The sequence below is a fragment of the Staurois parvus genome, unplaced genomic scaffold (genome assembly GCF_062004578.1).
Source record: "Staurois parvus isolate SC_StPar_1 unplaced genomic scaffold, SC_StPar_1.0 ptg000634l, whole genome shotgun sequence".
Taxonomy (NCBI): Eukaryota; Metazoa; Chordata; class Amphibia; order Anura; family Ranidae; genus Staurois; species Staurois parvus.
This window is the reverse complement of record NW_028318430.1, coordinates 9584560-9599034: the sequence shown is the minus strand read 5'-3', so window position 1 is coordinate 9599034 and position 14475 is coordinate 9584560. Positions and strand designations below refer to the sequence as shown.

Genomic DNA, 14475 nt, shown 5'->3' with positions numbered 1-14475 from the left:
CTAACACAGACCCATATGGCATCGAACTGGAAAGTATAATCTGAAAAAACTGGATGGTGCCAAATAGAAACCACAAACTCAGGAACTGTGAAAAGGGACAAAATTATTTTTAAAAAGTAACTATAACTGTATACATTTTTTCTTGGTCAAAAATGCTGTGTAAATGGGCCCTCTTGACATAGTATATCCAGCTGACAAAATACAGAAATGCTTGGACAAATATAAAGTGGAAATTTCTGTGCAATGGTTGTATTCTATCTATCTACACAAAATCCACTAGATTCCAAGGAGAATACAGGCACAAAAACTAGAGATAGGATAGTCCACCACAAACCAATGTGGTGCAATTGGAAAGATCAAAGCAGTGTAGCAAGTCAGGACCTGCAGGGCAGAACATACCAACAGCTGTCCTTGTTATTCTATCCCCTCCTCCATCTATTTCCTAATTTTGAACAATGGACTTTGTACTAGCAATGTTCTCCTGAAAACAGAGCTCCAGGAGAGGAAAACCTTCCCCATCATGGGGCTAGGGCAGAGGGAAACCCTGTTGTTCTGCTTTATTTTCATCTTTACTCCTCTTCTAACATTTGCAGGTAAGCAATAAAATGTGGTAAATGATATTTAGTCAATTAAATACAGGAATGTTAGTATTGTATTTGATAAAAAAAAAAAAGTTGCTACATTTAATATAGTATTCTACATAGTGGTATATGGTGGCATATGTAGTTGGGGGAAAAAAAACCTATTTATTACAGTACAAATAATTTCAGAGAAATAAAACCAATTGAAAAAGTCAAACCTGACCTCCAGCATCAAAACAGTTCTTTATAAATGAAATATATGTACAGTTTAAATGTAAAAATATTTATAGTATCTCATCTGATAGTCAAGTCATTCAGTTTCAGCTATTGTCCCTGACCGAGGACCTTTAAAGATGGCAAGAGTGTTGCAACCTTTCTAATTTAAAAATGGTGTTTTTTTTTTTAGCAGAAACACAACTTATGGGAAAGCTAGATTTTCCAAGAAATCTGTTTACTACATATTTTGAGCTACTATTGTATTGCTTGGTGAAGTATATTTTCTTGATAGTACTTAATACACAACTATGCAGGTTCCTGCCTTCTTTGGCTACCTTTGTTAGACAGTGCAAACTACCTTTTACGCGATAAGTCACTTTGGTTTTTTAATCTAAGAATAATACTAAGGTGAAAGGGTCAGTTGGGCACAACCATTGTGCAGAACTACAAAACTGAAAGCAAAGAATGCATACTGTGTGTAAAAAGTAGGATTCCCCACAAACATATGCAGTATAATGTCAAACTATGTTCACAATCAAGGCTTTTAAAACATGAACAGCTGCAGATTCTGCCCCACTTTGTGACATGACACTACTGTGCCATCTAACAATGTAATATATTTGTTCACCTAACTTGCAGCCTTGGAAGATGTTGGTGAAGGTCTGTGCAACTCTTTTTCAACCATTTTGTCCTATAGCCCTGTGTTTCAGTAACTAGGTCCCTGAAATTCAAGGAGACAAAAGAATGAGTGCTGCATCTAACAGGATACAAATCTTCCATTGCCCATCATTGTTTACCTGTGAACAGTCACTCGATTAAAGAAAACTATGAATTTCGGTGGTATTCAGTGAAAAGCTTCATGAGTCACTGCCGCTTCTCGAATACAGTGGGTACAGAAACAAATCCCCCCCCCCCCCTTAAATCACATTTTGTTGCTTTACAGCCTGAAATGAAGACTCATAGTTTTTGTTTTATCCCGCTGTATTTATAACTTATGACATCCAAGTGAAAGATATAACACTAACATGTCAGAAAAAGAATGTAAACAAATTCAAAAACAGAATCACCGAGTTGGAAAAAGGATCACCCCCTTGTGTCAGTATTTTGTTGAACCACCTTTTGCTTTAACCGCTTGGATTTACCCCCCTTCCTGACCAGGCCATTTTTTGCAATACAGCACTGCGTTATTTTAACGGACAATTGCGCGGTCATGCAACACTGCACCCAAATTAAATTTATGTTCTTTTTTTTCCCCACAAATAGAGCTTTCTTTCTGTGATATTTGATCGCCTGTGTGCTTTTCATTTTTTGCGCTATAAAATAAAAAATGCCAATTTTGAAATAAAAACAATATTTTTGACTTTTTGCTATTAAACATGTTCAGTAAAAAAAATTTAAAAAAAGCACATTTTGTCATAAATTTAGTCCAAAATGTATTCTGCTACATGTCTTTGCTAAAAACAAAAATCCCAATACGTGTAAATTAATTGGTTTACGTGAAAGTTATAGCATCTACAAATGGCAGTATAGATACTGGAATTTTTTTTTTTGTTTACTAGTAATGGCGGCGATCAGCAACTTATAGAGGGACTGTGGTTGGCATTCTGACACTGGGGGGAACTGACTGTCACTGACATCCCCAGACATGATCAGTGCTAATAAAAAGCACTGACACTGTACCAATGATACTGGGCAGGATGGGGATAACATCTGGGGCAATCAAAGGGTTAACTGTGTGCGTGCTTGACACTTAAGTACACTGCTTTGTCTGCTATGCAGAGCCATACAAAGCAGTGTGCTGGAGCTGACAAGGGAGAGATCTGTATTGTTTACATACAGGTCTCTCCCCTGTCTGTGACACATGGTGATTGCCGGGTGCCTGTGGGGAATCACCCGGTGATCGACAGGTGAGGCGGCCAATGATGGCGGGGTAGGGCGTGTGCGCGGCTCACGGCGCCCCCTACCCAGAATGCAAAATCACATCTATACTGTATATGTGATTTTGCGCACCCCAGCTGCTCTGTAGCAGTATATCTGCTATAGGGTGCAGGGAAAGCAGTTAATTCCAGCCTTTAGTCTGTTTGGGATATGTCTCTACTAACTTTGCACATCTAGACTTTGCAATATTTGCCCACTCTTCTTTACTGAACTACTCAGGGTCAGTTAAACTTGACCATTTGTGGACTGCAGTCTTCAAGCCATTCCACAGATTTTCAATGAGGTTTAAGTCTGGGCTCTGACTAGGCCATGCAAGGATATTTACCTTTTCGTCCTTCAACCACTGTGTGGTCATTTCTACTGTGCTTTGGGTCATTGTCATGTTGGAAGGTAAACATTCTTCACATTGCTAACTTTCTGAGGGCAGCAGATTTTCCTCAAGTAATTGACGCTATTTTGCCCCATCCATTTTTCCTTCTATCCTGACAAGTGCTCAGTCCCAGCTGCAGGGAAACACTCCAATAACAGGATATTAGCACCTCCATGCTTTACTGCAGAAATGCTGTTATTTGGATGATGAGCTGTATTGGATTTCTGCCAGACATATCGTTTAGTGTTGAGGCCAAATAATTCCATTTTAGTCTCATCAGACCATAACACCTTTTTTCCCTGTGGCCTCAGAATCTTCATGGTGTGTTTTGGCAAAGCTCAGTGGTGACTGCATTTGGCATTTTTCTTGCAACCCTCCCATACAAGCCACATTTGTGGAGAATTTGTGATATTTTTGCCACATGAATACAATAATCACTCTTTGTCATACATTCCTGCAACTGCTTAAGAGTTGCTGTAGGCGTCTCAGTAGCCAGTTTCCTCCTGGCTCTTTCATCCAGTTTGGAGCAATGTCCTGATCCAGGGAGGGTCTGTGTTGTATCAAATACCTTCCACTTCTTAGTAATAGACTTCACTGTGCTTCTAGGCATTTATAAAGCCTTTGAAATGTTTTTGTATCCATCTCCTGACTCGTGCCTGTCCAAAACTTTATCCCAGTGATCTTGCCACCCATAGTTGATTGTTTGCTTCAGTTGCAGTATCAGGGACTGAAATGCTCCAGGAAAGCTCTTTTATACTGAGCTAATCAAAATGATCACAGCTGAAAATCAGGTGGCTTTGTTTGCCATTGAGAAGGTGATTAGCTACGTTACACTTGATTGAGTTTACAAGTGATCCTTTTTTCCAACTCAGTGATGTTTTTGATTTTTTTTTCTGACATGTTGGTGTTATATCTTTCACTTGGATGTTATATGTTGCAGTAAATATAACTGGATAAAACAAAAACTGTGTCTGTCTTCATTCCAGGCTGCAAAGGAACAAAATGTGATTATTATAAAAAGGGGTGATTCTTTTCTATACTGTGAAGTGAAGCAAAAAGAGCACACCAACCTTGCACATTATCTCAGTAATTCTGTGATTTTAATAAACAAAATATACAGTTGCAAGAAAAAGTATGTGAACCCCTTGGGATTACGTGGCGTTTTGCATGAATTGGGCATAAAATGTGCTCTGAACGTCATCAAAGTCACAACAATAGAAGAACACAGTCTGCTGAACATAATACTACACAAACATTAGATGTTGCCATGGTTTAATTGCACATAACATGTAAACATTCACAGTGCAGGGAGGAAAAAGTATGTGAGGCCCTAGCTTAATGACTTCTCCCAGAGCTAATTGGAGCCAGGAGTGAGCCAACCTTGACTCCAATCAGTGTGATGATATTGGATGTGTTGCTGACAGCTGTCCTGCCCTTAAAAAACACACACCTGTTTTGGGTTTACTGGTTTCAAGAAGCACTGTCTGATGTGAACCATGCCTCGCAGAAAAGAGCTCTCAGAAGACCTACCATTAAGAATTGTTGACTTGCATGAAGCTGGAAAGGGTTACAAAAGTATCTCCAAAAGCCTTGATGTTCATGTGTCCACGGTAAGACAGACTGTCTACAAATGGAGAAAGTTTAGCACTGTTGCTACTCTCCCTAGGCGTGATCATCCTGTAAAAATGACTGCAAGAGCACAGCGCAGAATGCTGCATGAGGCAAAGAAGAATCCCAGAGTGTCAGCTAAAGACCTACAGAAATCTCTGGCACATGCTAACATTTTTGTTGACACATCTACAATAAAGAAAACATTAAACAAGAATGGAGTACATGGGAGGACACCACGGAGGAAGCCATTCCCGTCCAAAAAGAATATTGCAGCACGTTTGAAGTTTGCAAAAGAGCACCTGGATGTTCCACAGCACTACTGGCAAAATATACTGTGGACAGATGAAACCAAGATTGAGTTGTTTGGGAAGAACACACAACACTATGTGTGGAGAAAAAAAGGCACAGCACACCAACATCAAAACCTCATCCCCACTGTGAAACATGGCGGAGGGAGCATCATGGTTTGGGGCTGCTTTGTTGCCTCAGGGCCTGGACGGATTGTTGTCATTGATGGGAAAATGAATTCCAGAGTTTATCAAGACATTTTGCAGGAAAACGTAAGACCATCTGTCCGCCAACTGAAGCTCCGCAGAGGATGGGTGATGCAACAGGACAATGACCCAAAGCATACAAGTAATTAAACAAAACAATGGCTGCAACAGCACAGAATACGCCTTCTGGAGTGGCCCAGTCAGAGTCCTGACCTCAACCCGATTGAAATGCTGTGGCATGACCTTAAGAGAGCGATTCACACCAGACATCCCAAGAATATTGCTACACTGAAACAGTTTTGTGAAGAGGAGTGGTCCAAAATTACTCCAGATCGTTGTGCAGGTCTGATCTGCAACTACGGGAACCGTTTGGTTGAGGTTATTGCTGCCAAAGGAGGGTCAACCAGTTATTAAGTCCAAAGGTTCACATACTTTTTCCTCCCTGCACTGTGAATGTTTACATGTTATGTGCAATTAAACCATGGCAACATCTAATGTTTGTGTAGCATTATGTTCAGCAGACTGTGTTCTTCTATTGTTGTGACTTAGATGACGTTCAGAGCACATTTTATGCCCAATTCATGCAAAACTCCACGTAATCCCAAGGGGTTCACATACTTTTTCTTGCAACTGTATATACTCCCAAACAAGGATGTAAAACAAGCAGTAGAGATCCTCAAAGGAACTAGGGAATGTAGAGCCAGTGTGAGTCATGCCACGAGGGTAGACTCTCAAAGTGAGGTTGACGCATTTTGAAGGGAGACCCTTCTTCATCAGAGCTAACCATAGGGTTCGCCATGTGACTTTTGCCTTGAATTAATCCATATCAGTGCCAAAGGAGACCAATAAAGCTACCTTTTCTATACTGAGCTCATACATGAGTGGCTAAGATTGATTGTATCACCTACAGTGCCTAATCTTATCTATGAATTCATCAATGTCTGTCCATCAGTCTGTTGTGACAATATACCAAGTCTGGTCCTGCACCTTCTGCTTCCCAATCATTCTATTGGACAAATAAGCTATCCATCACATTAAATGACCAATAGGAAAGCTCAGTGGGTGGTTGGGGATGGGACTAAAATCAAGCTTTAAAGTACATTTAAATGCACAATTTTTGTTTTTCACAGATTGGAGAGCACCTCCAGATGTGAACACCTGTCAGATTGTTATTGCTGTCTATGCCCCCATTAGAGAGATTCATCTTCTCTATCTGTCCTGTTTACTGTTATTACTGAGAGTGAAATTTACAAGAAAATCACAAATTTTGGGTTGTCACCAGAACAGGAATTGAGTAGAAATCTTCCAATGGGGACACTAGTTCTGGTATCAACCATGGATTTGTGCTCACTTCCTGTTCTGGATATGTGACAGGAAGTGAAGGGAAACCTCCCCATTGGGACACAGAGGTTAAACCCTCCCTCACTTACTTTAATGGAAAAAAGTTTTGCCTTTAGTTTTCCTTTAATTATTCCCGTAACAAATGCATTATTTCTGAATGTATAAAGTGATGCGTTTTGCAAATGCTTGTTTTTGCAACACTTATAGTGTATTCGAACCAATATATATTTACCCATCTCTTTGGTTGTTTTATGCGATTTGCTTTGCAGTTTTTCTAAACAATAAAGAGGCGGCCAGTGTGTTGAAGAGTAGGACGAGGAGAGCCAACTCCTTTTTTGAGGAGTGGAAGGCACCCTCTTTGGAGCGGGAATGCATTGAAGAAACCTGCTCATATGAAGAGGCCAGGGAAATTTTCAAGGATGAGCGACGTTTGGTAATCACATACATTTCTCTAATAAGAGACCATAATGTTAGGTCATAGATTTCATGACATTACACAAGTACCATTAACAAAAAAAATGGGAGGCTGTAAGAATTGGTGGTTGTGGTCTGCCCACAGAGAAGAAATGCTATATTTATTTTTATTAGAATTTTATACAATGAGATGTCTGTTTAAAGCCCAATTGAACTATCAGTTTAAGAGCCAGTTCACACTACATGTGCTTCAGTTGCTTTTTTTCTGTATCCAAAACGCACAGAAAGTAGGTTATATGGTTGTCAACGTCATAGTTCACATCAGTGCTTGTAGTTCCAGTGCGTTCCAGTTGCAGAAACAAAAGTAGAACATGCTGCATATTTTCTGCACAGAACTGTACTGGAACGCAGGAAAATGCATCAAAACTGCACCGGAACGCACTAAAAACGCACTGGAAAGCACACGCCTCTATTTAGATTGAAGAAAAAAGGGGAAAAATGAACTCAAATGCATACAAAACGCACTGGAATGTGTCAAAAATGCATCAAAAATGCACCAAGAACGCAAATGCAAAAACGCATCCGGAACGCATCTGGACTGCATTTAAATAGTGTGAACTGGTTCTAAATCTGTGTAAGGCTCCATGCACACTGGCTTAATTTTAAAGTGTTACTAAACCCAGGACCCTACATTCAATATATCTGTTCTCCTGCAGTACACAGAACATGGAAATGCAATTATTTTAGTAAATATAAACTGCTAAATACCTTTTCTCATCAGCAGTTAGAGCAGTCTTGTGACTTATATCAGTGTCTGGCAGAGAACTTGCTAAAGCTTGTAGGAGGTTTTTCATTCTGCTGTAGGAGGATGCAGAACCCCTGACTTCTGTCTGGACAGCATTGATTGGCCCTGTGCTGATCACATGCACTCTCCCAAGAAAAGAAAAATTCTCTAGCAATACACACCAAAATAAGCAAGTGCAGTTTGTCTCCAAGCCTCTGTTCTATCGAGAGATTTATTGGGGACAGTAGAAGGGGAGGATCAGAGCAGTCAGGATCTGTAATGCAATGCTGGATGCAATAACTAAAAGCAAGTCATATACACACAGGTACATTTAACCAGTATTTACACCATTAATTATTCTAATCACATGAAAGACCCTCTACCAAATGAAACCTGCCCTGGCACATCATAACATTCACTCAGCACTCCAAGAAATAACAGCATCCAACTGCAATATTCTTGCACTGTCAAAACCTTCACTTTTAATATCACATGACACACAGGAGGATATATCTTATAGTCATTACAATCTGCATAATAACACCAATAATAATGTGAGCATTACAGAATGAAATAGATGCATCTTTTGACAGCATTAGAATTAATACATTATCAAAGCTATGGGAAGACGGGAAGCAACAGACCCCTTCGGAACCATAATACACAGGGGGTCACGGGGAAGCCGTAAACGCGACCAAACGATGAGCCCATATAGCCTTGGCAAGAGTCCCAGCATCAGAGCGTCCTTGTCTGCATAGGAAGGCTCCCATTGATTACACTTAAACTCCACGTTTTTAAACCCTTTTTCTGGCAGCTTCCCCAAAGTAGGCAGGCAGGCACCACACCCACTCTAGGAGGAGCTAGCAGAAAGGTTCCGTGAAGACAACAGAGTCACGCCCAGCCACTACACTGCGTTATCTAAGAATATCACTCTTTTGCTTCAAAGCAGCTTCTTATCTACCCTAAACTTTCTTATCTAATGTAACATTTCTAGATGTCATGAACATGTTTAATCCCACAAACAAGTTCTTATCTGCTTTAAGCAGTGTAATATGTTGTGACTCTGTTCCTTGGACCTAGAGAAATGACATCAGTCATTTCTCATGCTCCTGGCATCTGGGAAACGATGCTGTATTGTAAAAATTACCCAAGAAACAAAAGTTCCAAGGTCATCATATTTCATAGGCATTACAGGATCAAACATCCTTTTTGCAGAAAATTAACCCCCTTAGGTTCCACAGTGAGTATAACACTTTACTGCATATACAGACTGATTTTACTGTTGTGTGTTTAGTAACACTTTAACTTTTTTTTCTGCAAGCAAATAGTGTTATCCTATGTACCCATGCACACTACAGTATTTCAGTTCAGAAGCATTTTTGAAGCTTCAGCTTCTAGGAGCGGAAAAAAATCTTTTTTTGCATTTTTGGGAGCGATTTGCTGGCAGAAAAAATGCAGAATGCTCCTAAATGTTGCTAATTTCTGCTAAGAGCCAGTTTCCAGCGTGTTTCTTTTTCTAAGGACTGGGCCGGCAAGCCATCCGCTATGTCCTTAACAATGGTTGACTCATCAGCTGTCAGCAGGCTTCCCTGCTGACACCTAAATGTAAACAAAAGAATTGCTGGCAATTAAAATTTGATTTAAAAAAATGGCACAGGAGTTCCCCTCCAATCCATACTAGATCCACCGGGTCTAGTATGGATTTTAAGTAAAACCCCTGGCTAAAATAAAAAAAAAAAAGTGTGGGGTCCCCCCCTCAATCCTTACCAGACCCACATCCGAGCATGCAGCCTGGCAGGCCAGGAAAGGGGGGGACAAGTGAGCCCCCCCTTCCTGAATTATACCCAGCCATGTGCCCTCAACATGGAGGACTGGTGAAGACAAGGGCCTCTTCCCCACAATCCTAGGCGATGGTTGTGGGGGTCCAGCATGCCCCAGTCAATCACACCACAGGGAGGCAGGGTCACCAGGTGATGTTGATGGGTGATCCTGCCCCTTAGTTTTTTTTTTATTGTGGCAGGAGGCAGAAGAGCTGTCAGACGGTGGGAGCCAGCGACAAGTGCAGAGCTTTTTTTTTTCCAGGTCGGCGGTGGTGGAGTTTATCGTGATTGATGTTGGATCTACTTCAGGGGACATTGTTTTTTTTTTCAATAAACAACTTCTCAAAACTGTCTCTGTGTTTTTATTTATTTTTGACACTTTTTTTGGTGAATGAATCATTCAGATGGGGGAGGGTGGGATCTGTGGGCCCCCTTGTTATAGGGGTCTTCCAGATACCCATAAGCCCCCTGCCTGCAAACCCCCATAACCACTACCCAGGGATGTGGGATAGAGGCCCTTGTCCCCATCAACATGGGGACAAGGTGCTTTGGGGGGCCCTACCCCAAAGCACCCCCCATTTTGAGGGCATGTGGCCTGGAATGGTTCAGGAGGGGAACAATGGCTGCCAGGCTGCATGCTCAGATAAGGGTCTGGTATGGATTTTGAGGGGGACCCCCATGCCATTTTTTTAAATGTTGGTGTGGGGGTTCTCTCAAATCCCATACCAGACCCTTACTTGTGGAGGGATCCCATGAGTTTTTTTTTTTAAATTTTGGTGTGTGGTTCCCCTTAAAATCCATGCAAGACTTGAAGGGCTTGGTATGGATTGGGGGGGGGGGGGAACCCCAGACTGTTTTTGTATTTAAATTTTAATCACAGGCAATTCTTGATTAGTAATTGGTTGTTAAGGATGCGGCTGACCAGCTTGTCACCTGCTCCTTAACAATCAGATATACATTGCTAAATGTCAGCAAATTGTCAGCCGAAAAATGGAAAAATACTGGAAAAAAAACTCTCATATGATTGCTTTTTATCCAGTGTTTTTCTGGTGTTTTTGTCTGCTCCTAGTGTGCTTTGAGCCAAATACATTCCAGGTGTGTTGAAACAAAAGATGTGCAAATCCTTCCAGTTTGTATTGGTGGGAGGAATAGTTCCCCATCCTTGGTATTGGTATGACAAATAATGCCTTATTGTTGGTGCCAGTAGGAGGAATAGTGCCCCGTCATTCATGTTAGCAAGAAGAAAATAGTCCCATCATTGGTATCAGTGGGAGGAATAGTGCCCAATCATTTGAATTGGTGTGAAGGATAGTGCACCATTGTTGGTGTCAGTGGTAGGAATAGTTGGTATTGATGGGAGAAATAGTGCCCCATCTTTGGTGCCAGTGGGAAAAATGATGCCCTGTTGTTGGTGTCAGTGGGAGGAATAGTGGTCCATCATTATTGGTCAGAGCAATAGTGCCCCATCTTTGGTGCCAGTGGGAAAAATGATGTCCTGTTGTTGGTGTCAGTTGGAAGAATAGTGTCCCATCATTGGTACTAGTGGGAAGAATAGTGCACTGTATATGTTTTGATACCACTGGAATATATTTAGTTGATATAAATGTGGGGCTCAATTGAATTATAATAATTGTTCATATGTTTAGACCAGTAAATAATTGTTACATTTTGTTACTATTTTTTCTTCTGCTAGAGAGAATTTTGGAGGACATACACAGGTATGCTAAAACAAAGCATTCTAATAGGAAGTTGGGGAGGGGTCATTATAGACAAATATTATATATTGTTTGTTTACAGATGCCGATGACTGCCTCTCCAACCCCTGCTTGAATGGAGGTATCTGCAGTGACCATTTTCAGTTATATGTCTGCACCTGTCCAGAAGGTTATGAGGGTAGAAACTGTGAAACAAGTAAGCTTTTCTTTATACATGCTGGCCATAGCTAATGCTGAATATTCTGACTGGTGTACTGTTGTATTAGTGATTTATCCCATACTGAGACCTCTATGCCTGGCCTGTATAAGCAGATACAATCACTGCAGACAGTCTTTATCGTATAGCTGAACTCACCAACACCCTTTTCTCATCTAAGGAAATTTTTATTGCATGCAGAAGTTACAGCAGACAACAAGATGTGGCAGATGATTGAAAAGACAGTATTTGCAACTCAAAACATGGTAATGTGTTCACACATGTGAGCAGATTATATGTGGCTTAGACACTAGCAGCCACATTCAGTCCAATAAAGACAGAGTGAAAAGGAAATACATCCCAAGTAGGAGGAACACGGGATGGAAAACAGAAAAGATGGTGCAATAACCAAAATGACCACAAGATGGCAAAGCACAAGTTACATTAACCACTTGCCCTCCAGAGGATTTACCCCCCTTAATGACCAGGCCTCTTTTTGCTATTCGACGCTGCACTTTTTCAACTGAAATTGCGCAGTCATGCAATGCTGTACCCAAACGAAATTTATGGGGTTTTTTTCACACAAGTAGAGCTTTCTTTCAGTGGTATTTGATCACCTGTGCTCTTTTTAGTTTTCTTGCTATAAACAAAAAAAAGACCAAAAGTTTGAAGAAAAACTATATTTTTTACTTTTGGCTATAAAAATTATATAGGAAACTCAAATTTAGTCATACATTTAGGCCAAAATGTATTCTGCTGCATGTTTTTAGTAAAAAAAATCCCAATAAATGTATATTGTTTGCTTTGTGTGAAAGTTATATCGTCTACAAGCTATGGTATAGATACTGCAATTTACTCCATTTTTTGCTATACAGAGCTGCACTAGTTTAACTGACAATTGCACGGTCATGCAATATGGTAAATAAATCACATTTACATCCTTTTTTTCACACAAATAGAGCTTTCTTTCAGTGGTATTTGATCACCTGTGCACTTTTTATTTTTGGTGCTATAAACAAAATTTTTTGAAAACAAAATTTTAAAAACCCGATATTTTCTCATTTCTGTCATAAAAAGTATAAAAAACCTCAAATTTCATCATAAATTTAGGCAAAAATGTATTCTGCTACATGTCTTTGGTTAAAAAAATCCCAATAAGTATATATTACAAATGAAGCGAGCACAGATAATATGGTAGCCACTAGCACAAAAGGCAAGGTAACAAACCAACAGTAATCAATTAAAATTTGATTTATTAAGTGTACATTGATTGCTTTGTGTGAAAGTTATAGCATCTACAAACTATGGTATAGATCAGGGGTGGGCAACTGTGGCCCTCCAGCTGTTGGTGAACTACAAGTCCCATCATGCCTCTGCCTTTGGGAGTCATGCTTGTAACTGTCAGTTTTGCAATGCCTCATGGGATAGTTCTACAACAGCTGGAGGGCCACAGTTGCCCACCCCTGGTATAGATAATAGAATTTACACAGCTTTTACTTTCTGATTGCCCATTTCTTGAGGTGCTAAAATACCAGGACAGTACAAACACCCCCAAATGACCCCTTTTCGAAAAGTAGACACCCTAAGCTATCTGCTGAGAGGCATATCGAGTCCATTGAAGATTTATTTTTTTTCCACAAGTTTTTTGAAAATGACAAAAACATATTTTTTTTACACAAAGTTGTCATTTAAATGATATATTTCTCACACACGCCATGGGTATAAGTGGATTTACACCCCAAAATACATTCTGCTATGTTTACCGAGTATGGGGATATCACATGTGTGAGACTTTTTGGGAGCCTAGCCACAAACAGGAGCCTGAAATCCAATGACTACTTTGAAAGCCTGAAGGTGCGTAACTTCCTCATTTCACTTCCTCACTTCCTCTCTCAGCTTCGGAGGCCCTGAAATGCCAGGATAGCACCAACCCCCCCCCCCCCCCATGACCCCTTTTTGGAAAGTAGACACCCCAAGGAATTTAAAAAGAGGCATGGTGAGTATTTTGCAGATCTCATTTTTTCTCACAAGGTTTTGAAATATAAAAAAAGAAAAAAATATATGTTTTTGTTTCCTTTCTTTATTTTCCAATAACTTGTGGCAACAAACGAGATCTGCAAAATACTAACAATGCTTCTTATCAAATTCCTTGGGGTGTCTACTTTCCAAAAATAGGTCATTTGGTGGGGGTTGGTGCTATCCTGGCATTTCAGGGCCTCCGAAGCTGTGATAAGTAGTCAGGAAGTGTAATGAGGAATAAAGCCCTTTAAAAACCTGAAGGTGCTTATTGGATTTTGGGGTCCTGTACTTGGCTATACTGCCAAAAAGTCTCTCACATGTGGTACCCCCATACTCGGGAGAAGTAGCGGAATGTATTTTGGGGAGTAATTCCACATATACCCATGGCATGTGTGAGCATTAAATCATTTAAGTGACAATTTTGTGTAACAAAAAAAAAATTTCTTTTTTTTTGTCATTTTCCAAAAACTTGTAGTAAAAAAAACAGAGCATCTGATTCAATATGCCTCTCAGAAAATAGTTTGGGGTGACTACTTTCAAAAAAGGGGTCGTTTTGGGGGGTGGGGGCATTTTATGCCCAGCATCAGAAGTTTATGCCACGCATCACTCAAAAAAATAAAAAAAAAATCAGTATTTTTGCTAGGAAATTACTTTGAACCCCCAAACATTATATATATTTTTTAAAGCAGACGCCCTAGTGAATAAAATGGTGGGTGCTACAACTTTTTATGTCACAGAGTACTCGCACAGCGATTTTTGAAATGCAAATTTTAAAAAATACACTTTTTTTACTTTTAATGCACAAAAACACAATATATTGGCCAATTATTTGGTAAGATATAAAAGATGATGGTATGCCGAGTAAATAGATAACAAACATGACATGCTTTAAAACTGCGCATGCCCTGTGCAATGGCGACAATCTGCATACATTTTTAATATCCATAGGCAACACTTTAAAAGCCTTTACAAGCTA

General features: G+C 40.0%; 1 protein-coding gene across 1 annotated transcript in view; it reads left to right on the top strand.

Moving 5' to 3' along the window:
- The first annotated feature begins 439 nt into the window (after positions 1 to 439).
- Positions 440 to 14475, top strand: part of F7 (coagulation factor VII) — a 33417-nt gene continuing 19381 nt past the window's right edge. The window contains exons 1-4 of the mRNA XM_089693562.1: positions 440 to 593; positions 6821 to 6984; positions 11263 to 11287; positions 11367 to 11480. Of these exons, the coding sequence (XP_089549688.1) occupies positions 521 to 593; positions 6821 to 6984; positions 11263 to 11287; positions 11367 to 11480 (376 nt within the window). The 5' untranslated portion in view covers positions 440 to 520. The remainder of the gene's footprint in view (positions 594 to 6820; positions 6985 to 11262; positions 11288 to 11366; positions 11481 to 14475) is intronic.